The sequence below is a fragment of the Anastrepha obliqua genome, chromosome 1, assembly GCF_027943255.1.
Source record: "Anastrepha obliqua isolate idAnaObli1 chromosome 1, idAnaObli1_1.0, whole genome shotgun sequence".
Taxonomy (NCBI): Eukaryota; Metazoa; Arthropoda; class Insecta; order Diptera; family Tephritidae; genus Anastrepha; species Anastrepha obliqua.
Genome location: NC_072892.1, coordinates 154,233,296 through 154,259,851, shown reverse-complemented (window position 1 = coordinate 154,259,851; position 26,556 = coordinate 154,233,296). Strand labels below are relative to the sequence as shown.

At 39.2% G+C, this 26,556-nt stretch overlaps 1 protein-coding gene across 1 annotated transcript; it reads right to left on the bottom strand.

Moving 5' to 3' along the window:
• Positions 1-8,392: 8,392 nt before the first annotated feature.
• Positions 8,393-9,480, bottom strand: LOC129237159 (uncharacterized). Its single transcript, XM_054871663.1, has 3 exons — positions 9,033-9,480; positions 8,780-8,961; positions 8,393-8,698 (listed from the first exon to the last, which is right to left on the bottom strand). The coding sequence occupies exons 1-3, from the start codon at positions 9,478-9,480 to the stop codon at positions 8,393-8,395; spliced, it is 936 nt and encodes a 311-aa protein (XP_054727638.1).
• Between the last annotated feature and the right edge of the window lie 17,076 nt (positions 9,481-26,556).

Below are 26,556 nucleotides of genomic sequence, written 5' to 3'. Positions count from 1 at the left end.
TCTTTCAAGTGCTACGCTAGGAGTAGTTCTCATTGCATATGTAGTACAGAGTGCACCAAGATGTTAAATAATTTCCATAGGTATTTTGCATGTCATTTCCAATGAGGATCTTGTACTTTCTAGTAAACATCCTCACCTTACAAATCTGAAAATTAAAAACTCATGAAATATAATAGTTTTTGTCATCTTCATATCCATGATGAACATTCTTTACTGACATTGTTTGTTATTTATTGTAATTCAACGCCTAAATCCTTTACAGGAATTATGAATTTTAATCCTTTCTGTGGTCATGTCGACTTAAGGGGACAGATACCTGTAAACGGTCATATTTTCCCTGATTTTCATTAAAATTACTTAAAATGAAGCAGTCAATATATTTTTTTAAAAATTGGCATACAGTTTATTTATATATTAAAATAATATATTATAAAAAATTTGTTTTTTATTTTAATCATTTAAAATGGCGGATGTACACTCAATTCTTCCAGGAAGGTCGCAGCGGGGCTTCTCAATCGGCGGGCATTGTAGCATTGGCGCCAGTGACCTGAATGCAAAAACCCAAACGTTTTTTTGGTTCTTAATGTCATAATTTCTATATGAATTAAAAACAAACAAAAAATTCGAGGAATAAAAAGCTTCAAAAAAAAAACACAAAAAAATGAACTTTGGGGCGAATTTTCCTACTACTTTTGCTACAATTCTTCCAGGAAGGTCGCAGCAGAGCTTCTCAATTGTAGCATTGGCGCCAGTGACCTGAATACAAAAAACCAAAAAATTTTTTTTTTATTAATACATATCATAATTTCCATATGAATTAAACAAAAATGAAAAAAAATCGCGGATAAAATACTTAAAAAAAAATTAATTTTGGGGCGAATTTTCCTACTATTTTTGCTTCAAAAAATTATTTTTTCGAAAAATTTTCGAAAACTTGAACCACATAGAAAGTAATATCATAAAAACGATGTGTGCAAAATTTTAGGGAGATCGGTCAATAACTTTTTGAGTTGTCGTGTACGCCAATTCGAAAAATACAGTTTTGAGAAAAACGCGTCTATGTCGGCAATGTAACTATACCTCTCACAGCGCTCGAACGCAAACAATACGAGGGGTGCCTTTTATATTTCGGGATTAGAGAACAAAAACAAATTTTAATAATCGAAAATCACTTTATTGTTTTTCAAAATATTCTCCATGAAGATCTATACACTTTTGCATGCGTTTGAACCAATTGTCGAAGCACTTTTGCCACTCTGAATGAGGTACCTCTAAAACATGCATTCTGAATGCCGCAACCGCTTCTTCAGGTGTCGAAAAACGTTGACCTCTCAGTTTGTTTTTTACGTGCGGGAATAAAAAGAAGTCATTCGGGGCCAAGTCAGGACTATACGGCGGATGACGCATTAATTCGATGTTTTGGGTGCTCAAAAATGCTGTTGTTTGAGCCGATGTGTGAGAGCTCGCATTGTCCTGGTGAAGAGTGATCCGTCTTTGGCGATTGGTTTTCCTAATTTCTTGGAAGACAACTGTCAAACAAATGGTTGTGTACCACTCAAAATTTACTGTTTTGCGTTGTTCTAGTAGTACAGTTGCGACATATCCAGTTTTTCCGAAAAAACAGGCGATCATTTGCTTGGAAGTGCTTCGTGCGCGAACAACTTTTGTTGGATTTGGCTTATCTTGAAACACCCATACAGTCGACTGCTGTTTACTTTCGGGCTCATACGCGTAAATCCATGATTCATCACCTGTCACGATGTCATAGACGTGTTTCGAAGCCCCGCGATCGTATTTTTTGAGCATTTCCTTCGACCAATCGACACGAGCCTCTTTTTGAGCGATTGACAAATTGTGTGGGATCCAACGCGAACAAATTTTTTTGACAGTCAAATGTTTATGCAATATTGAATGTATGCTGGCCCCACTAATGCCTAAGATTGTCTCAATCTCACGATAGGTCACATGACGATCTTGCAATATCAGTTCGCGCACAGCATCAATGGTTTTCGGAACAACAACTGATTTTGGACGACCTTCACGAAATTCGTCTTGGAGTGAACTACCACCACGATTGAATTCACCATACCATCGATAAACACTGGGCCTTGATGGAGCTTCATCGCCAAAAAATGAATTAAGTTCATCCATGCAATGTTGCTGAGTTAATCCACGTCGAAAGTTGTAAAAAATAATCGCACGAAAATGTTCACGATTTAATTCCATTTTTGGACCGAGATGAATCTTTTAAGTTACTGTAAACAACACAAACAGCGCTGGTATTTCAAAACGTTCTGAGTACGTAAAAGCCAAAAAATGTCAAACTTTGCGATACAGCTGTCAGTTGCCAGATTGCAACACCGGGGTTGCCAAATCCGGGCACCTAAAAGGCACCCCTCGTAGAGTCGTCACGGTTGACGATCTATAATATAAGAAATACTTAAATTTTCGTTCTAAAATTTTTTTGACATATTATATTAACATTTTATAAAAAAGAAATTTTTGTTTTTCGAAATTTTTTAGGTATTTGTCACCTTAAATAAAAATTAAATTGTTTTCTTCATAGAATTTTAAATACTAAACCATTCGCATAATTTTATAATTTGTATCCTTTACTTAAATTTATTGAGAAAAACGGTTAAAATTGCTTACTGAAGCAAGCTAGCATACAAATTAACCAAAGGCGGCCAAACTCTCTTTTCGACTGAAGCTACTTTGCATACGATTACCTACGGACTTAATCGAATTTCGCTTCTAGCTTTCACGTGCCAAATATTTGCCAATTAATTACCTTGGCTTGCGGCTCTTTCCTTAAACATTTTTTACGTGGAAAACGCCATGCAAATTTAGACAAACAACTCCCAGAAGGATGTGAAAATGAGCTACTGCGTGTGAATTACTATACTTATCGCCGCCAACAACTTAAGCAAATCTGATTCGTGCAAGTGGAGATGACATGAAACGTTTGAAGTGCTGGATCAATACACATACACACAAGAAAACAATTATAATAGAAGCTTGGCTGTTGAAGATGAAGGTCAGTGTTAATTTAAATTTTTATGACTAAGCGATGAAAATGGAAAATCAGGCAGTTTTATGTACACGCGAGCGGAGAAGTTATTCACATAACTTGCAACAGAGTAACGGAAGCTATGTATTATAAAGGGTTTTTCAATTGGCGCGGGTCGATTTTGGCGCCCTGTGGCAGCCATTTTGTTTTGGTGACATCTGTCAAATCTTTTGTTTATTATTCAGTTGTTTATGCCAAATCATCATGGCAAGTTACACGATTGAACAGCACGTTCAAATGATAAAACTTTATTATCAAAATGAATGTTCATTATCGCAAACGTTGCGCGCATTGCGCCCATTTTTCGGTACACGTGGTGGCCCTTCCAATTTCTTATGGCCCATATTGAACCCTATGGACCAGCAGGACGGCGCTACGTGCCACACAGCAAACGCCATTTTATTCCATTTTAACATCTACCCGCCCTTATTGAAAAACCCTTTAGATAAAGACATTTGCATGTATGTGAGGGAAAATGTTCAGAATGATGAGACCAATTGGCCTGTGTTTGTATGCCTCTTCGTTCCCCCGAGAAGTACATCAAGTAAAAATGTAGCTAACTTGGTAGGTACCTATGTATCTAAGTTGATATTGGAAATGTGCAAAATTGGACCTAGGGCCCCCATCCGCATTTCATGTAAATATTAAAAATTGCTAAAAATGCGATACGTCAGTAATTAGTAAGAAAAATTTGAGGAGAAAATATCCTTTCTGCAAAGCTTTGCAAATTTGGCATGCCACCGCCCACTTTCGATAGCTGTGAAAGTTTTCTATAAAAATTTATCAAGTCTTGAAATTGCATTTTATCTTATTAAAAATGTTTTCGAAAATGATTGATATCTGACAAAAACCGAGCTCATCCGCTATGCAATTAAAATTTCTACTTTCATCCATCCGCTTCGCAGCGAATAATACTAGCGTAATATCTTCACGAAATTTAGTACATTTTTTTGAAATCTTGACTTCAAGTAGTCATCATCATTATTAAGTAGCGATTACAACTCAGAGTGAGCTTAAGCTCCGTCCGCAACCCTCTTCCAATCTGCACGGTTCATAGCAGTAAACTTCCAGCTCTTAACGCGTAGGTTTTTCAAGTCGGTTATGAATAAATGTAATGGGCATACTATACTTCTAAAGGAAGAGGTTTAATATCTAGGAATTATCTTGAATAAAAAACTAACTTCGGAGGTCCACCTCAACTCAGTAATAGAAAAGGCAACGAAAAACCTTTGGACAACCAAACAACTCTTTGGTAAATCCTGGGGTCTGAACCCTAAAATGACCTTCTGGATCTACACCTAAATGGTAAGACCTATCGTACTACATATATGGGGCTTCGGTATGGTGGGTTAAAACAAATCAAACTACTGCTATATCAAAACTGTGTAAACTATAAACGCTCGTGCCTAAGCATAACAGGGGTCATGAGAAATACCCCAACTGCTGGCATTAAAGCGCTTTTTTAAATTAAGCACCGCTACATTCAGCAATGCAAGAGGAGCTACTATGCAAGCACTCTCTTTTTACATGAAAGAAAAACTTAAACCAGGAGATCTTACTAGACACCTCAATATCTTGAACACTCTTCAACATGCAGAATGCATAACCCAGGCAAGTGACCACACGGAACCCGTACTCAATTTTATTAAGAGATACAAAGTTATCTTCCCGTCTAGGGAGGAGTGGAACACTAACCCAACATGGATAAATGATGACTCACAAAAATGGTACACAGATGGTTCCAAAACGCTCCAAGGAGTAGGAGCAGGAATAGTGGGGCCTAGAGCACACAAATCCCTAACACTAATAATAGATACCACAATTTTCTATGCGGAGCTCATCGCCATAATGGAACTGTGGAAATCATATCCAAAAGTTTCGAGAAAGTAAAAATTAAAATACTTTCGGGCAGCCAAACGGTTCTCAAAGCCTTGAATAGCATCACATTCAAGTTAAAAGTCCTAATAGAGTGTAAAATTGCACTCAACAAACTGGCCACTCATAATCAGTTCTCACTGATTTGAGTACCAGGGCATGAGGGACACGAAGGAAACGAGAAGACAGACATGTCTGCCAAAAAAGGGGCAAAAGGTCTATTTATTGGACCGACCCCATTTTTCGGCTTTAACAAAAATAATATAAAACAGGAAACAAAAAAATGGATCCAAACAAAAATCAGGGAACACTGGAACTACACAAACGGCCTTAATCACTCCAAAAAGTTTTTGAACTTCAATGTAGAGCAAAATCTCTTCTAACTCTAGATAAAATGGGCCTCAGATTACACTATGGAGCACTTACAGATCACTTTGCCTGTAACGACATCCTTTTTTTGAGTCTTCGGCAGATCTCCTCCTCCTATTTGTGTCGTGCGTCTTGATGTTGTACCACAAAATGGAGGGACCTACAATTTCAAGCCGACTCCGAAAGGCAGATATTTTTATGAGGAGCTTTTTCATGGCAGAAATACACTCGAAGGTTTGCCATTGCCTGCCGAGGGGCGACCGCTATTAGAAAAATGTTTTACGTTCTCTCTGTGAATTCCGAATGGTACGGCGGCCGATCAATACAATATACCTAAATAACTCTAGTACAAGATCATGCTGTGATGAAGAAGAGCCTATGGAACACTTAATCACCAATTGTGAGGTATTAGTCCAAGGGCTCCTAGGCTCGTACCTTCTAGAAGAGGAAGACCTACGATTGCTTCCTCCTAAGGAGCTGGTTCGATTCCTCGGTATACTAATTAATTTTAGTTAAGTAATTAGAGGCGCACAATAGATCAATTTGGTCACAGGACATAAAGGCCTTAGCCTAACCCCTACAACCATTATCCTTACCATTACCAACGTTTTACACCAGCTGAAGGAACAAATTCGTGAAAAAGACCCAGTTTACAAAACAAAGAGAATCGTTTGCATCAGGGCAATGCACCGAATTAAAACTCGAATTTTTCGAGCATCCACCGTATTCACCAGCTTTGGCCTCTAGCGACTTCCATCTGTTTCCAAACCTAAAAAATCCTTGCGTGGAAAGCGTTTTTCATCAAATGAAGAGGTCATAACAGCTGAGGAAGCGTATTTTGCAGCCCTTCCAGAATCTCACTTCAGGAAAAGTGTATTGAAGTTTAGTGAGACTATACTGGGAGACTATAATGAAAATCATAAAATTGTGTTTTTCTTATTGAACCGCCAAACTTATTGAACAACCTAGTGGCACCAGGCTGAATAAAAGTTAGCGGATCGTAAAAACTGTTGAACTTCCACTTATACAGAGAAACATAAAACACAATCCGTGAGTATTGTTTGTTTATATATGGAAAATAACAATAAGCTGCCACGGGTTACGGCTCACTGCTCTATTAAGATTTTTTTTGACTAGAAAAGTTAAGCTATTAGAGAGTTAATTTTCGGGAAAAGATTATTAGGCACTTTCGACACATGAATTAATAAAGCAATTAAGTTATGTGGGAGGTAAATTCATAGGATATACGGAAGAATAGTTACATAGATATATAAGTAAAGAGACTTATGGTTTAAATCAATTTTCTCAGGTCCGTTCTAATTAAGTAATCTGTCATTTTTCAGTGTTTTCCTGAGAAGGAGTCTTAAGTATTTCCGATGGAAGATGGTTGTTGAAACTTGTGTTCCTGAGACACATAAAATGCGTGCAGTCCTCCAAAAGGTATTTGACTGTTAGTGTTTACAGGGTGCAGTACGGACAGTGGGATGGCCTCTCACCATTTAAAATGTGAGAGTGTGTACCGATTGTGTGTCCAATGCGATGTCGGATGAAGGTAGTGATGTCCTTGGTACGGCATATGGCTTGATTGAGTTGGGATTAGTGCCAGTTATATTTAAACTTGCATAATGGTGTTGCACTGTCCGTGAGTATTGAATGCAAAGCACCGATATGCCTTGAGTACTCCAACAAGCCGTGTCTTGTAAATATAGAGCCTGCACTTTTATTTAATGTAGGATTTAATTGAGAAATATAAATATTTGCTCACGTTTATTGTTTATTAAGCTTTATTTTTTATTTTTTTTTTATTCACAATGACAATTTGTTTGCATCTCATATTCCAAGTATGTTGGTTTAAGCCCAAAATAGTGTTCGTTATTGGAGATAAAATAAAAAAAGTTAATTTTCTTGTGCTTTTTTAAATAAAGAGTTGAATAGGTCAGAAAAATGTCTCATAAAAAGCAAAATATCTGTCTGCTAATTTTTACAAGCTTCAGTTATTTTACTCTGGGATCGCAAAGCTGGGTGCCTAGGTGGTGGTTATGAGACTATAAATTGTGGTAGGTAGTTGAGGGTTAAAGTGGTGAGAAATTTTGATGCGGCTGAGTTCTTTATTTATACCGAACACAGAGAAAGTATTGAGAGCATGACTTAATCACATTTAACCAGAATGCAATGTGGCGCAAAATTAATCAACCATCGGAAGATTTATAATTTTTGAAAATGGCGTTTGGGGCTTGTGAACTAAAAAGCTGCAATCCCACAAGCAGCGGAGCGCGTAGAAGATCAAAATGAATATTTCTGTTATTAAGTTATTATTTTTTCTTTTAGTAAAAAGGTTATTCCAAAATAAATAGGATGATTAATTTTGCGCCACTTCGAATTTTAAATAGCAATAGAGCGCGTAAATGTCGAAATGAAGATTTCTATCGCTCAAATTTATTTTTAATAAAAAAATTTAGTAAAAAAGTTATGGAAAAATAAAATTGGATGATTAATTTTGCACCACTTTAAATTTTAAAAAGGAATAGAGCGTAAAGGTCGAAATGAAGATTTCTATCACACAAATTTATTTTTTGTAAAAAATTTAGTAAACAAGTTATGGAAAAATAAAAGTGGGTGATTAATTGGCGACTGTGAAGCTAAGAGAGAGAGAGAGAGAGAGAGAGAGAGAGAGAGAGAGAGAGAGAGAGAGAGAGAGAGAGAGAGAGAGAGAGAGAGAGAGAGAGAGAGAGATTAATTGGCACCACCTTGTATTTTAAATAGCTTCCACCGAAACACAGTTCTCAATTTTCAACAAAAATCTTAGTTTTTTTTATTTATTTTCTTAAGATTTCTCATTCTGTAATAAGTTGTCGTATTCGCTAGAAATAAATAATAACAAATTTTGTACAAGGGAGCAAATAAATAATATTTTCTAGTATTTTTTTGTTATTTTTTTCAATAAATAATTTCTTTGGAAACTTGTGCCATACTTAAACCTAAACGAAATAATAAATAAAAGCGCCACATTGTCGTCAATTAGCGTTCGAATGCAAAAGTTTCGAAATCATTTTCAATTAAATAACAGCGAACCGCCATTTAAGGTTGCCTTTGGCCAGCGAAAGCCATATCCTGTGCATCTTGTGGCTCTTGTGACGAACGCGCCCAAGCATGTGGATCCCAAGCGGGCGACGGATGTTCGAAATGCTCAACATGTTCCACATGTTGAGGCAAATCCAAGTGGTGCTCGACATGACGCTCCACATGATGTGGCACGATATCGATGTGATGCGGCACAATGTGTTCCACATGATGAGGGAAGTGATCGACATGGTGAGGAATGTGTTCAATATGTTCCACATGCTCGACATGGTGTGGGTAGTGCACCACTTCATAGTTGATGATCTGCAAAAGTTAGTGAGTTAAAAGTGAAATTGAAACAAGCAAACATTTAACACTGAGTGGAGTCAAAGAATGCATTATTACCTTTGGCTTGGCAATCTTGAAGACGACCAAAGCACCAGATAGAACTAACGATAGCAAACCCAATGTCATGGCTTTCCAGGTTTTGAGCGCGATCAAGGCCAGCGCAAGCGGCACCAAAACGGTAGTCTTCAGTTTCAAGCCAATGAGGAAGGGCAACAACACTTTGCGAACCATGCCGCGACCTACAAAGTAACGGTTGTTTTTAAAACTCTAAACACTACATTCAACATTCACACACTCCATCCATATCTACCTTGATTGGGATCACGATCCGTTAACGGCACAACAGAATCCTTAGTCAAGGCATTGCTGAACAAAAAGTCGGGCACATATGAGCGCGCTTCCTCGCTGCTGAAGAATTCCGGCGCTTTGACGCGTAACGCGTGTGTGGCTAAAAAGTTGTCGATATCGTTGAACATTTGCTCTTGTGCATCGTAGGAGCGTTGCTGTGTGGGCGCCACGCGACTAGTGCGCACAATCGAAAGTTTATCGGTGATTTGAATTTCGTCCTGCTGAAGCGCCTGATTGAACCATTGCATCGCCTTCGGCTGTACACAACTGGTGCTGAAGTCCTTCAAACAGCTGTTGTACATGTCGAATGCCAGGTCGGTGGCTGAGCGGGTGGGCACCACTTGCGCAGTGCCAGCGTATGCAGCGCCTGTGGTTAGCGCCACCACAAAAACAATGGCAAACATCCTCATCCTCGTCGTTATTTGTTGCCCTTGGGGACTGTTTCAAAAGTTTGCTACCTGACTAAATTAGTTGATTGGTTGGTTGGTTGTTTGGTGAGTGCGTCTTTTCGCACAGACAATCCAAGTGGGTATGTAAATGGTGTCTTAGCTGTTTGTGGTTTTTATACGACATCGTAATTTTGAATCAATTACTTTGTGTTTTGTCATCGAATCAAATTGTCGCTGCCACTGCCGCTGGCGTTGCAGCTCATCCATTTTCTGCGTGCTTGGCAACTTTCCTTCACATTGGCGCTCTCCTCCGTGCATTTCTTTTGTTTTGCGCATTCGTTCGTTTGTTACGCATTTTCGTCATTTGTTTTGGTCTTATGTCCGCTAACTGTACGGGTGTTATGGCTATAATTGACCAATAGCCAAATTCGTGTGATTTCACTAGCGTTGCAATGCAATGAGTGTTTCGAATGTCTTTTGTTTTTATTTCACTTTTTTGGCTAAGAATGTCGTTCTCGCAATTAAGTCGTTAGCCAATTGATTTTCATTTCTTGAAGTTCTGTTTATGTGCGATGAATATTAAAGAGAATTCATTCACGTATTTGTTTGCTTTTATTTTTATTACTTTCTAACTTACTTGTTTACTCCAAGTACCGTTACTCGTACAATCGATTACGCTGATTAAAGTGTTTAGCAGAAATAAAATTAGGTAAGCAAAGATTAATTCATGAAATTAATGCATTTCTAAGCAGGTCGGCTTCGAACAAAGTTAACCCAAGAACAACAACAACAAGTTATACAACTTTTGGCTTAATAACTAAAGAGCGATTCCATGCCAATTGACTCAAGTATTTTGGACTTTGTCATACACTTTTATGGAAATCGCTTTATTTGTAAGCCAATATAAAGGCTAAGAGGAAAACTAAAAAATTTGCAAAAAAATAATTTTGACATTTATTCAATGTCGAAAATTTTGTTATAGAGTTTTTACAGTGAAATATCTTCGGTTCTTCTTAACATCTGAACCTTCTTTTGTTTTTGTTTTTTTTAGGATTAAATGTACTTTTACTCTCGGCAAAATGCTTCCGGGTGGTTGTAAACAATAATCTGGTCCAACTAACAGACATTTGATGCCCGTGCGCGAGCGGTCTGAGGTTGGTTACACTTCGAGTGCCGGACCCTGTATATAAAGTACAGGAGTGAACGAAAGTACTTGGCGACGAAGTCTCGCTTCTACTATAAATCCAATACAAATTTGCGCTCCTTTACATGTCAGCTGTAGTAGACGTCGCAAGGGAAACCGCTGGGCTAATGAACTGGTTAGACAGGGGACCCTAGAGATGCAAGGATTGGGGTTCCCATGATAATATGCGGTCTACTCTCCGAGATCCTTTTGAGGGCGCTCGAGAGAACTTCTAAGGCTTGCAAAGCCGCAGCTCTCGAATTTGCCAGACATTGGGAATGCTTCAAGTCAATTCTGCAGAAGTTGTTTAGAGAATAAGGTGGAATTACCTCACCACCTTCTTCTCAGATTTACACATCTGGGCCTTCACTTCTTCGCTATACCTGCGGATATTGCGGGTTTAAATATCACACAGCTCATGGAAATCATCAATAGCCTAAAGCGGTTAATGCAAACGTAATTAGCCACTGTTGGCCGTCATCCTCTAATCCAACGCCTCTCTTCCTATTTCTACCTTTTTCATTATTTTCCTTCTGCTTTATGTCGCTTTGGTATTGGCCACATCTTTTGATTCTATACATCGTGAGTTATAACAAAATGTCGAAACTCAATTGTCACATCCCAACTGGCTGTGAATATTTTTCGGGTTCGGGAAATCACTTTATTTATAAAAACGCTTAGACATGATAAAATGTCTGATCGGTGGTATTTTAAGGAGGTTAAAGCGGAAAAGAGAATAACATTCCAAGTATGTAGCCACTGTAGAAGCTGCTCACCTGCTCAACTTATTCGTCCTTAATACAACAGCTGAAGTCTTACCCTCTTTCTCCATTTCTGCATGCCTATCAAAGTGGAAAATTCTGCGAGTCGGCACTGCAAAACTTTGTGGCTTAGGTAGAGCTGGTCATCGACAGGAGGGACTACGCTATGGGCATGTTTTTGAATATAGAGGGAGCTTTTGATAATGCCACTTTCGACAGTATGTGTAGCTCTGCCAGTAGATATGGCGAAGACCGGGTACTAGTGAATTGGATTCGTTCAATGCTAACTCAAAGAATCGCCTCGGTGCGAGCAGAGTAAGATCTGCTGGTGTCATCCGGGATTAATAGAGTTGCCCCCAAGGTGGTGTGCTGTCTCTGTTGCTCCGGTGCACGGTGATCCCCTATTCACCACCTTAAATGCTGCTGGAGTCTACACACAAACATATGCGGACGACGTTGCCTGTCTGATAACGGGCCCTTTGCTTATGAACATCTGTAGAAAAGTGCAGAAAATTCTGGATATGATTGATACTTGGTGCTGTGTTCATGGGTTATCGGCAAACCCCACCAAAACTGGTATTGTCCTCTTTACCAGAAGGAGGAAATTTGAGGGGTTCGGTTTACCCTAAGTTCAAAGGAGTCACAATCCAGCTATCCAAAGATATCAAATATCTTGCAGTAATTCTCGATAGTAATCTTGAAACAAAGACATCCAAAGCACTGACAGCTTTCTAGCGGTGCAGGGGTGTCTTTGGGAAAACGTGCGGTCTTTCTCCTAGCAAGATCCTATGGATCTACACGGCTATGATAAGACCTATTATCACCTATGCATCAGTGGTCCATTTGTGGAACAACATCAAGACGCACACCACAAGTAGGAGGAGGAGCTCGGCCAAACACCTAACAGAAGTGTACGCGCCAATTATTTATTTTTTTTTTTTATCAGTGGTCTGGATGAGAAGACTCTCTCTCGTGGGAGTCAATAGGACCTTATCGATACTACAACGCATTGTGGTCATCTGTTGCACCCGAGCATTTTCGAATACTGCAGGCCCGGCATTAGATGCTCTGGGTGGTCTACCACCCCTTAATCCAAGGAGAGGCCTTCAAGGTAATCGGTAGGCTGATACACAATAGGAACTGGTACGGCCCCTGTTCGGAATTGGACAACAGAAAAGGCATGGACTTCGATCCAACGATTCTCTCCTTGCCTCTTGACTCCATGCCTTCAAGAGTCGTACTTGAAAAGAGATACCGTGTGGTGCTGCCAGAGGCTCAATTGTGGTGAAATTTTAAAAATGAGCCCGGCAAACGCTGTTTTCGTATTTTCATGGATGGCTCCAGGAACGAGCAAAGTTCCGGTTCAGGGATCTACAAGCAATCCAGCGGGACAAAACTGCACTTTGCTCTTGTGCTGCATGCATCTGCATTTCAAGCGGAATGGTATGCTCTTAATGGAGTGGCAGATCTATATGCGTCTGCAGCGACAGCCAAGCTGCGTTCATGGCCTTAGACAGCCCCCCAACCACTTCATGGGTAGTCGAGTCCTGTAAATCCAGGGAGCTTGGCAGCTGAGAGAGACTGCAGATGGACAACACTTATGTTACCTGTTATGTTCTACCGATTTTCGCAAATTAAAAAAATTACATACATTTAATCCTATAAATAAATTTAAAATTGCTTGAGCAAGTTACTCCAATGGAGTACCAGGCTAGTAAGCTCATAAAATATTTTAATCAACAATGCCCAGTTAGAGTTCTTGGGACGATTCTAAAATTATTCTTATTTAATTCCATGCAACCTTTAACTCGGCTTGGGTAAACGCTAATTATAATTGATTGGTAGATTGTCCCATTACGAGCTTATTTGTCTATCCTCTACCTCCCGAATAAGAGAGGGGAAGTTATCTTTTCCTAGGCTCCAAAATCGCTATATGTTTAATAATGGGATCGTTTTTCTATCTAACTTATCTGCTATTTCGTTCTCAGCAATTCCTATGCGCCCTGGAACCATAGCATACGTACCTAAAAGTTTTGGCCTAAGATATTCAGCTTATCAAGACATACTAGCGCCAGTTTTGATGTAACCAGGAAAAAGTTTTAAGCATTCGTTGCTGAGTAAGGATAGCTGTGCATCTGTTGTTATAACAGCCTTCAAAGTTAAAGTGCGCGCATCTTTCAATTCTGCTTAAAATATAATTGCACTCTTGCCTAGCGCTTTCGGGTATCTCTTCCCTGGTTCGCAGACACTTAACCGTGCATCTTCTTCTGGTTTATCTTTTACGTTTTAGATAACTCTTCCTAAGTATTTTTTTATTGTCCAGTTGCGTCCTGAGGCATTTGACAAAACTGAACATCGGTAGCCTGAAGTAGCATTGGTTACTCTTCGGAGAGATTTAATCGCTTGGGATCGGATAAGAATGCGAAGAGGTGCGAGTCCTAGAAGAACATTCATTGATGTCGTGGGTTATGCATGCATGGCTCCTGTACGCGTACGCACCTTTTCAAAACTTTGGTAGTGTGTTTTTAACCGATTGCTTTGTCCTAAAATTCTCCTCGACTACAGCCCCGTAGGAAATCATAGATCCAGCATAGCCTTGAAATAATAACCCGCTGCTGTCTAATCACATCAAGAGTTCATCTATTACTAAGCTCCACATTACAGGGTCCGGCACTCGAAATGCAACCAATTAAAAAGGCCATCAATTTAGTTTGGAAAATTACTTTTACTCAAATCAAAGTAAAAAATGTGTGAAAATAATACACAATTAAGACTCAATTTACTTTTGCTCAATATGACCACCTTTTGCCTTGACTATGGCCTTAAGACGGTCTAGAAACGAATCGCAATCTGCACGAATGTGACTTGCAGGTATTTTGGCCCATTCGCGGACAATGACTTTTTTCAGCTCCTAGAGACTGGTGAGTCTCTTACATCGGACCTTGCTCTCCAAAATGGCCCAAAGAGAATAATCTATCGGATTCGCGTCTGGGGAATTTGAGAGCCATTGTGTGGCCGTTATGAAGTTCGGAATGTTGTTGTTTAGTCATTCTTGGTTCACTCGAGCTTTGTGAGACGGTGCTCAGTCCTGTTGAAACGTCCATGGCCTGCTACCGAAATGCTTCTCTGCCCACGGCTTCAAAGCAACCTCCAGAATACTTTTCCGATAATATTTCGCATTTACTTTGACACCTGGCTAGATAAAAACGATTGGAGAGCGCCCATCTGCGGTTACAGCAGACCAAACCATTACCTGTGGCGGGTGCTACCTCCTGGTGGCCAATCGATGACTCAATCGTTTGGGAGTTCACGAATTGCTCAATTTTAAAAAATGTTTCGTCAGAAAACACAATGTTCGGAAATTGACCGCTTTCGGTCAAGCGAAGCAACTCCTTCGCTCTCTCAAGTTTGACTTGTTGCTGCTTTGGTGTGAGATCGTGCGCCTTTTGTATCTTGTAAGGCTTGACTTTGAGACCATGTTTCAGTATGCAAAGGATGCTACGGTCAGATATTTTCAGTTTTTTCGCCATTTGATTGGCACTTCGTCGGGGATTCCGCTCAATTCGCTTTCCCCCTTTTTTAACCATTTCACGTAACGTTGTAGTATTTTGATGACCACCTCCATGACTGGTAGCATCACTGTAATGAGTAATGGTGCGATAAACAATAAATTTATTTACTTTAAGGTGCTCGAGCTCACGAACAATCGCTGGTTATGATTTCCCAGCCAAATATAATGTAATCACACTATTACATTTGAAATCCATTACTTATTTTCCTTTTATTCGCGTTTACTCTCGGAAAAATGCTTCCGTGCGCTTGACAGCTGATGTCCGTACATTAGGTAGAAGAAGTAGGTAGTACCTAAAGTTTGTTTTTCGTCGAGTGCCGGACCCTGTAGTAGTGATAGTACATCAGCTTGCGGGTACCCTCTGGATGTATTTGCTGTTAGGGTACCGGAACTGGAGGGTATCTCCTCGTTTCTTATACTTATCATATAGCCCATCCATTGAGCGAGAGTATTATTAATAACTCTCGTAGCTAGAGCCCTATTTCTGGCTTCATGTGAGGCGTTATCAAAGGCACTTTCTATATCCAAGAAGGCATTCAAATTTTATTCCGTTTATTGCATCGAAAATTTCTACTTTATATATCACTTCTATCATACTTTTTCATATTAATTCAAATCAATTGCATATATACACAGAACTCTTCTCTAGATGGTATCCTTTCCTCCGCTTTTACTTTTATGAGTTCAATAATTAAATCTGTATGGACGACTTGACGAAGCAGGGGAAGTTGGTCAAAAATTAGTTATTTATTTAGAATATAATAGTAATAATTATACATAATTAGTTCACTGGTTAGTTGGTTGGTAGAGATGCTGTGTGCGTGACACATCCCTGTTTCAATTGCCACAAAATGTGCCATTTTGGTACACCACTGCTGTTAGTTAGACAAACCATTTTAATCTGACTATATTATAAATCTGTCTTTGCCATCTATTTTCTTTCCTATAATTTCTACTAAGTTGCTCATTGAGAATTCCCCCAGCATTCTATGTCGTAGAGCACCCAGATTTGGGCCCTCACACAGATAGTGGAAGACTGTCCCCATAGAATCTGCTTGATTGCCGCTTCTAACATCTACGGCCACTCCATCTTCCTAGCATGATCTCCGATAGGTCAATGGCCGATTTTTGTTGACGTAATTCTAAAGATATCTGTTCTTGGTGTGTCGGTTCTGGACTTGTTGTAATCTGGCACGTTTCCTTCGCTATTTTGCAAGTATCCGATAGCCTACTTCTGGAATTGTAAGAAAATCTCCCTTTTGTCCCCTTCGGGGACAGCCCTCTGCTACCATTTTGAATGCTTTAGCCCCCTGTCTTGCCAGCTCACCAGCTTTCTCATTTAATTCTATGTTCCTCTAGCTAGGTACGCAGATGAGAGTGACTATAAAGTCACCATAGCTAAGATGACTGCTTGACTATCTGGAAAAATACGGGCTTTTGATAGTTGTTGTGGATGATTTCTGATTATACTGCTAGCTTTCCTTAGCTCGAGAGCCTCTGCTTGAAAGATATTATTCCAATTCCGCAGGCGAAAGTACGCGGAAGTTTCGATGTCTTTCGGCGCCGACGCCGTGTATTTTGGATCCATGGGTGTAAAGTACGGTGGTATCTTCCTTGATTACTAAATTTAACTCCCATTCCTTTCGCGTGGTAAACATGTCCTTAAATTCTTGTCTGAAGTCTAGGGTGGCGGTAATGTGATGTCTGATGATTGCCGTTTAGCCTTCGACTATGAAGAATTGTACTATGACCAAATATCCTAGCATTTTCAATGGAGCAATCAAAGATGTTTGCCGGATATTTTTTTTACCGATGGGTCCAAGAATGAAATAGGGGCTGGAGCTGGATGATACTTAAGCGATAATAATAATTAATAATTAATAAGTATCACTATGCTATGGGGAAAATGGCAACTGTTTTCCAAACGGAAATTTTTAGCCATCCTGGAAGCCGAATGGATAATCGAGAGGAGATGGAGCGGGAAACAGATGTGAGTTTTCAGTGACAGTCAGGCTGCACTGAAGGCCGTGGAGGACGCGAAGCAAACCTCAAAGATTGTTCAAGAATGTTAGAAGGAGCTTAATTCCGTCGCAAAACAGAACAGGCTTGTACTTATATGGCTTCCAGGACAATCCGGTGTTCAAGGAAACGAAATTGCTGATGAATTGGCCAACCGTGGATCAGCGGTTCCACCACAAGGGCCAGAGCCAATAATCGGAATCAGTTCCACAGGAATCATGAATTGGATCAGCGATTATGTATGCAATCTACATAAAAAGCGATGGTCCGGTCTAGAACGCTGCAGAACTGTAAAGTATTTTGTGACAAGTCCGAACAGAAAACTGTCAAACTTTCTTATAAAAGTTGGAAGGAAAGTCATTCGGTTGATGGTCGGTATTATTACAGGGCACGACCTATGGGGCCAGCATATGACCACCACTGGAATCATTAAGGACCCAATGTGCATGTCTGGCTTGGAGGAGGCGGATAGCACTTTCTCTGTGAGTGTCCTGCCTTTGCTAGAGCAAGGCTTACGAGTTTTGGGTTCCGATGTCGTGAGAATGAGTAATATTCGTTCTCTAAAACTGGAGGATATTTACAGATTTGCCAAAAAAAACTGAAAAATTCTCATAGGACTAGCTACCTCTGTCTCTGGCTCTATTTTTTCCTATCTTTTTCTGATACTTTTCTCCTTCCCTTCTTGACTAATCTACCCTCTTTCCAGTGCTTTTAGCCTGAGTGTTTTAGGAGCCACCAAATCTCTTGGTTTAACAAGAGCTAAGAGAATTTCGGTGAAAATTAAGTCAACTTCTTCTTGCTCATCCTTATCATGCACTATTTTAATACAATTTTTTTTCTGAATAAAAACAGAAAACACATTTTTTAAATTTAAGACGCTACAAATGTAAGGTAATTAGAAAAATATGTTGAAGATTTAAAATCCTAAAAGCTTGGCCGGGGATACATTTTCATAAAAATAATTATAATATTTGAAGCCAATGTTGTGTGAAACCCAAAACTGATTACGTTTATAATAAAAAGTCTGGCATCTGACAATTTTCTCACATTAATGATCGTAAATGACACCCACTAAGATGAAATTGAAATTTAAGGTCATTGAAAAATGTGAATGTATGTCGTGCAAACGAGCTGATGTGATTTTGATGGCAGTGGCTGGTGATGTACATAGATTGCGTGTTTGAACATGAAAATAAATATACGCACACATAGCAACAAAATAAATGCACCACCGTAACCGAGCTCTTGCGGCTCTCTCGCATGCGAGCGACGAGCGGCTAATACCCCAACGACTCAATTTTTTCCAACACAGTCATATAATATTTGTATAGACTTACTCGCACCCACATAAGCACACACACACACCCGTATTCATATAAAGCTTGGTGTTTTGGATTGACAGCTTGACATGCGAATGGGTTTATTGGCAAATGATTTTTTACACGTGGTTGCAAGTCGGAAGGCGGCTCTGCATGTATGCAAAACATTTGCACATATTTAATTCGTTATGTTTGCTTGGTTAGCCGTTGGGCGGGCATTAAAAATATATTTTCGAATAAATAGGGAAATCAAGCTGCGTGGGTACCCATGATGTGCACGGGAGTTGTACACAAAACGTGCTCGGAAAATCAAATTGTCGCTTAATGTTCGCTTCTGTAACGCATTTTTGGTTAACTATTCGCTAGTAGTGGTGGGTGCGCCGGCAGTGGTTTCGAGGAAAATTTGTTTACGAAGTTGCCTTCCCCTTCGCTGAAAAGCTAATTTGCAGTCGTCTGTTGCCAACAAGTAGGCACATGCCAACATTAAAATAAGTTGGCAAAAAACAAAAAAAAAAAAAAAAAAAAAAATACCCTCATACATACACAAATACATTTATACATACATATCAACTTGTTTATCGGAAATGAAAATGATATCACAGGGTGGTCTGCACTTTGGGCTTCGTAGGCTGCTGTGCGCTTTGTTTTGTTTTCACTTTTGTAACGAAATTAAATTTTTGCCTTTTTATTTTTGCTATTCAACTGTGCAAACAATTCCATTGATTGCCGCTGAAAGGGTGCCAGCCACATTACGAGGCATTTCAACCATTTCGACCGCATTTTTGGCATTACGCCGCCGTTTCAGCATTTTTGGCAAATTTTATGCCTTATATTACATTTTGCCATTTTACATTTTACATTTAACATTAAACATTTTTTTAAATTTTATTTAAAATATTTCTTTGTTGTTGCTGCTTGCCTATTTTTGCCAAGGGATGCCAATAATTTGTATTTCCGCTTCGCATGTGCCGGAATGTTTTGCCATTTTGTCCGATTTCGTTGACTGGGACCAGCTGTGCGCTGTTGCCAACAAATTTTTGTTAAACGTGCGGTGAAATTGGCCCTAGTTGTGTTTTTTTTTGGATATCATTCTGCTCTTTGCTCCAATTTGTTATTTTGATTTGATTTGTCTTGTAAAAAAGGTATTTATATAATTTTTTTTTGTTATGCGCTCATAAATTCATTGCTTTATGAAGCAGAAAAATAGCAACGCGCTTCATATAAATTGAAGGGGACTGCTAAAAAAGGTGTTTTTTGTTTTTTCAAAAATTATTTATTTCTTTATTTAACAAATACTATTTTGTCCCGTTCATAAGGTTACACCCATACATACCTCATATGCATAATGACACTTACGCCCTTCATTGGGGGCTTGGCCGCCTTGTGCGCATCTTGACCTACAGAGGACCTACAATTTTATGCTGATTTCGAATGGTAGATGGTTTTTTATGAGGAGATTTGCTATGGCAGAAATACACTCGAAGGCTGCCCATTGCCTGCTAAAAAGCGACCGCTATTAGAACAACTTTTTCGCTTCGTGCCAGTGGTCTCGAGTCTGTGCCCTTCCGAAAGGCAGTCGCGCACCAACTCATTCGGCTACGGCGCACAGTGGTGCAAAACTGGAATTTACTATTCAAAACAGTCTACAGCACACATTTCTTGACCGATTTGCAATTTATTTTTTTTGAATTGCTCAGGATAAAATTGCTAACAACTCTGTCGTTGCGGATTTTTAAAATATGTTGCTAATATTGAAATAAATAAACAAATACATTTAAAAAACAAAACTAACAAACTTACAAAACTTACAAAATCTTTTAAAAATTAATTATTTTTATGAAACTTGGTATCCGGGGGTTTTCTGGGTCGCTGATTGCAAATATGATGTCAGATTGTCAAAATTCAAAATGGCGGATCCAATATGGCGGTCAAAATTTTCTTATAGTTAATTATTGTTTATGAAACTTGGTATCCGGGGGTTTTCGGGGTCGCTGATGACGAATCTGATATCATATTTGCAAAATTAAAAATGGCGGATCCAATATGGCGGAGAAATTTTTTAAAATTTATTCGAATTTACTTAAAACTTGTAACTCGGGGGTTTTTGGGATCGTTGATTACAAAACCGATGTTAATATTCCTAAACTTGAAATTGGAGATCTGATACGGTGAAAAGTTGAAAAGGGTAAAGGCGAGAAGAAAAGATCTCGAGTCAGTAAAGGTGAGAGGAAAAGATCTCCAGCCAGTAAGGCAAGGGTAAAAGATCTCCAGCCGCGGCGGCTGCGATCACAAGGTTACCTAAAGAAACACATCGCTGAAAAGTCCCGGACTTAACGTGGCAAACACGTTTTTTTTGTTCAAAATTAGCTTTACTCATCAACGTAATTTCCATTCAGAACAACGCAATCATCCCAGTGCCGCTCTATCATTTTAATACCTCTTTTGCTTCAGGGATAACCTCTTACAGCAATATTTCTTGTCGACGAGCTTTTTATAGGTCTGCACACAGCCAGTAGTCTCTAGAAGCCAAATCTGGTGAATACGGTGGATGTGAGAGCAATTCGAAGTTTAATTCATGTAATTTTGCCATTGTTTTGCCATCATCAACTCGTTCTTATTTTTCGTCAACAGTGAGCAAACGCGGTACCCACTTTGAACAGAGCTTTTTCATACTTAAATGCTCATGCAAAAATTATGTGGGCAAAAAGTAAGGTGAATATATTTGTCAAACTTCGCGGGATTAAAATTTCACTCTAGTTATTTTTTTCATGAGTTGGCAGCACTGTTAATAACATCTGGGCCAACTTTCATGTGAATTTCATTATCAGTAATATATTTACGCTTGTGTTTACCAAACGACCAAGAGTGCATTTTTCGATATTTACAATGTCTGATTGGATTGAGCAGAGAAGAGCCATCAAATTTTGTTTGCGGAATGAAATTTCGGCTGCGGAAACGTTTATAAGTGATACAAAGACTTCAAAGAGGGTCGAGAACGTGTTGATGACTTGGAGCGCTCCGGACGACCATCGACGTCAACAGATGACCAACATGTCAATAAAGTGAAGGAGTTAGTGCTCAAAAATCGTCGGTTGACTGTTAAAGACCTTACTGATATGATCGGAATATCAGAAGGATCTGTGAAAACCATTTTGAAAGACCATTTGGGCCTACGAAAAGTCAAATCTCGTTTGGTACCGAAAACTCTCAATTTCTTGGAAAAAAGTCGTCGCGTTGATGTGTGTGAAACAATGCTTTCGACTATCAGGACAAGCTCAAATGCATCATTACGGGAGATGAGACTTGGATTTATGTTTACGACCCTGAAACAACCGACCAATCAAGCGAATATCGTGCTAAAGGCGAGGCCAGACCGAAAAGAGCACGTCAAAGTCGTTCAAAAATAAAGGTCATGATGACAGTTTTTTTCGATTATCGTGGTGTGGTGTGCTATGAATTCCTTCCACCTGGCCAAACTGTTAATAAGGAATATTATTTGAGCGTTATGCGTCGTTTACGTCAAGCAATTCGTCTAAAAAGACCAGAATTATGGGCCAACAACTCTTGGTTTTTGCATCACGATAATGCACCGTCTCACACTGCACTCGTTCTTCGTGACCATTTCGTCAAAAATTCCACGCATATCGTTCCGCAACCACCGTATTCGCCTGATTTGGCTCCGTGTGACTTCTGGCTATTCCCAAAACCACTCCGGGGAACGCGTTTCGAGTCGATTGAGGAGATAAAAGCTGAGTCGAAGAAGGTGCTGATGGCTATACCGGAAATGGACTATTTAGCATGTTTCGGGGATTGGAAAAATCGTTTGCATAAGTGTATTTCATCGAGAGGGGATTTACAAGAATAAATAAAGATTTTTAATTTTACAACCAAATTCACCTTACTTTTTGCCACAGTAGTAAATCCAACACGTCTTTTGATATCTTTACGATGCCAGCAAACTCACGCAACTTCATTTTTCTATAATTTAAAACGATTTTGTGGACTTTTTGATTATTTCTGGTGTTATAGCCTAAATTTTGAAGTCGCCTGCGTTGTGCATTATCGGTGTCTCTACAGCCACATCGTTTTATTGTTGTTTCTAATGAAGCGGAACATTATTTTATCCCATCAAGAAGGAATGCACAATAAGTGACGAACTAATGAATAGAATATCATGAAATTTTAACAGCTGGTTTAAGGTGAATGCAATAAGACTAGTGCCACTTATTTATTAGGCCCGGAACTTTTCAGCCCATTGTGATGCCGCGTGGGGAGCTTTCCCTATTTCTCCTAAAACCAGTGTGTGCTTTTCAAAAATTTTAGAATACCTCCTATTTCTGAAGAACTGACATCTTCCAATTCGTTAAAAAATTGTCTGTCTAGAATAGCAAATCTCCGTCTGGATAGAGCAGGACAATGGCACAGAAGGTGCATGGGACAGGTGTCCTGTTATGACTGAAATCAGTGTGCTAAGACTGTGTTTATTTTGGCTTAGCAAAGGTTTTGTGCGTTTAGCATTGAGAGTCGGCCACAGTTGACGAGCGATTTTGCAAGTGGCTTCATTACGCAATCTTTCGTTTGCTTTCCTTACGATTTCTTCAAGGGTGAGTAGCTTACATGTTTGTAAGGGTATACCCTTGTACTCATCGGTCAATTTGGTGCCGAGTCTCGCTAGTTCATCGGCTCTGCGGTTATCCTCAATGTCGCGATGGCCAGGAACGCAAATGACTCAGCCATATCGTTAAGAGGTGTACGGCATTCCATGGATACCTAGGAGGTTGTCGACTGTTTTGTGAGGGATTTTATTGCCACCTGGCTGTCAGTGAAAATGTAGATGTCATTTCCAGATATCACCTCATACTGTACTAGTGTTGCGACTTTCATTATTGCCATCAGTTCAGCCTGAAAGACACTACAGTAGTCGGGAAGCCGAAAACTGAAGGAGATCCGCAGATGTTCGGAGTGTATACCTCTGACCATCCTGCTCTCGATCTTTGAGCCATCTGTGTATATATGGATAGACTCGGCCTGTCTTACATCGTCCCGTTCCTACTCTTCCTTTGAGGGTAGGAGGATCATGAACGTTGTAAAGGCAAGTGTAGGCGGGAGTGTATAGTCCACCAATCCGGGAACCTCCGAAATGCCAGCCAGGATTTTGCCGTGACCGTGAGCTCTTATTTGAAGATTTACTTTGAGTGTTTAGCCTTATTGCCGCACTACGCGCGATATCTTTAGCCTGCAGATCTACCGGATATGACTCCCTAATTAAAAAAGAACTCAAAGCGATCTTAAAGTTTCTTCGAATCAAATAAAAAGTGAATTAAATTTGCCAGTTAGAGCTAAGAGCATTAAAAGACGAGCAGTGGAGACTGAACTGGTCAGTCGACGACCAGCGAGAAAGCAAGAAAGTAAGACTTGAGTTTGTTAGACCTTAACTGAGCTGGATAGTTCAGAAATGGAACACCGTATTCCTTTTCGATGGATCCAAATAAAACATAAAATATTCAGACGATATAACGCGAGTAAGAAGGTGAATACAGCAGCGATTAAATCCCAGGTAATGTGTTGTAACGACTAAGCATGGCGGGGGGAATATTTTGTTCTGGGGATACTTCTCTATTTCCCGAACAGAGAGAGTTATTTTTAAAAGCTGTAATGTTTCCGTATGCTGAAGAAAAAATGCCATTAACATGGAGGTTCCAGCAGGACAGCGATTCTAAACATACCAAAGAGGTCGTAGACTGATCCACGCAATCTCACGATGTCAGCGCGATTCAGAACTTATGGGAGATGGTAAATTTGGAAATTAATAGAAAAAATTATGCAACAAAGTTAATTTTCTTCTATACTAAAGAGTTGTGCAGTAGTCATCCAAAGTAATGGGTTTTATACTACAATAAACGTAAAGAACTTACTAAAGGGTTTTCCAATAACAGGTGTTATTTTGAATGGATTGCGCAATCGAGAGATGTGTAACGATTTTTTATGGCCGGAATTGGATGGTATTGATCTGGACAACGTTTATTTTCAACAAGACGGCACTACGTGCCACACAAGCAACGAAATCATTGATCTTTTACGGGAAAAGGACCGGACCGTGTTACCTCTCGAAGTGGTGATCACAATTGGCCACCGAGATCTTGTGATTTAACACCTTGTGACTTTTTTCTTTGGGGCCACGTTAAAGAGAAGATCTACGCCAACAGTCCAGGGTCGATTCAAGACCTCAAAGATGGAATTCGTGAGGCTATCGAGGACATAGGGCAGCCACTTTGCAATTCGGTTATGGAAAATTTCATGAAAAGGATATTATCCTGTAAGCATGGTCGTGGTGGTCATGTGCCTCATGTTTTTTTCCACTATTAATGGCATACCTTCCTCTTTATAATGAAATAAACATCCGATCATTTATATTTTACTTTGAATATCAAAATAACACCTCTTATTAAAAAACCCCATATTAAGGGAGGGGTGCTTTGGTTTTGGTCATTTCATTTTTGTATGCTTTGGATATTTTCAATTTTAGTTCTTTTTGTTTTAAAAGGGTTGAATGAATACCAATCCGTCAATAAAACTTGTCATCATATACTCACACTACACAGTGCAACAAAACGAAAAAAAATAGGTATTATATACATATTATATAAAAATCTCTTTTTGAAATGTGGCCTATGTTCCAACCTTTAATTTGAGATGCAAAATTCTAAATTCTAAATTATATTAGATTCTAAATTCTTTTAGATTCTGTTTTCACAAACAAACGAGACCTTCCTCTGCTACCACCAGCTGGTACCGCATCGAATACTTTCACAGGCTGAGCATTTGTATTCATTTGGACGATATGACCCAGCCAACGAAGCTGGTCGTAATGCTCATACAGCTCACTGTTCCATCGCCTACGATACTCGCCGTCACTAACGTTCAAAGATCCAAAAGTCTTCCGCAGAGAGAGAAAAAAGATATTTTTCCGCTACGATAGTAAACAATTAAGGTGAAGAATTCTAATTTGTACTGAGCTTACTATTAAGATATCATTGACAACTAGTATCTAAAGATGGAAGGAACGTAGAGTTATGACACCTAGAAGCTTTCTTTAGACAATGATCCATATTTTTTAGAAAAAATCATTATTATTTTAAAAAAATTTATTTTTTATAGTACACTTTGTAGCGACGCCTTAGACTCAAGGCGAATCTATTAAAGGTGGTAGCAGTAGACCAGCTGATTTGTTTTTTCCTTCGCCGTGTACATTCGGATGTCAGTACAAAATTAAATTACGAATCGTATTATTTACGTTCATATTTATAATTTGAAAATTGAAATTTGTAATGATTTTAAGCTCAAAAGGCTTTTTATAAATAAATAAAATAATGAGAACTATCTCATTTGTTTAAATAAATATATCATTTCATTGTTCTCCACTTTGACGTGACATTTTAATGTACAAAATGTTGTTGTTGGCCCATCGCTCGGCGAATCAATTAAAAGTGGTATCGGTGAATCAGCTGATTTGTTTTTCGCCGTGTGCATGTGGCTGTCAGCATAGAGCAAAACAAGGCGATTTCATTATTTGTTTCATTCTTTCATTTTCTACTTTACCAATACTTTGCCATGACAATCAAATGTACAAAATATTGTTGGTGGTCTAATGCTACCACCTTTAATGAATTCGCCTTGCCCGAAACTACAAAAAAAAAATACAAAAGTGCTTGTCACAGAACAGAAGTGAAACTTTCAAGGCAGACAAAGAAAGTTGGAGAGACCCGAGAGAGAATGAGAGAAAGAGAGAGTGAGGGAAAGATTATATATCTAAATATATTCACAACATTTGCAGAGAATACAAACAGACAAAATTTACAAAAAACGGAGAAGGGTCGACCGGTGTAGGTAAACGCCGGACACAAACCGTGGCACAACGCGCACTACTCCGAGCGTTTATCACCCGCACAAACGCAGCGATTCCAGGACCGCAGCAACGGCACAAATTATCGCAAGGCAATACCAATAAATCCGACGCCGGAATGGATATCACTTTATAGTACGCACAAACACTAGTCAGGAAACGGAAATAAGCGCCAAAAAGTAGGCACCAAAAAAACGCCCAAAAATTGGGACCAAAAAACGCCCCATGGAAATATAACGCCAAAAAGTAGGCGCCAAAAATATATTTCCTACAAGTTTGCACCAACAAAGAAACGCCAAAAAGTAGGCAGTGTTATTTTTTACTAGAAATTAGCAACCACA

Excerpts from the sequence above, each read along its gene's own strand:
- LOC129237159 (XM_054871663.1), bottom strand. The coding sequence starts at position 9,480 with ATGAGGATGTTTGCCATTGTTTTTGTGGTGGCGCTAACCACAGGCGCT. Across the intron at positions 8,962-9,032 it reads GGATCGTGATCCCAATCAAG|GTCGCGGCATGGTTCGCAAA; the intron begins GTAGATATGGAT and ends GTTACTTTGTAG. Across the intron at positions 8,699-8,779 it reads TCAAGATTGCCAAGCCAAAG|ATCATCAACTATGAAGTGGT; the intron begins GTAATAATGCAT and ends TAACTTTTGCAG.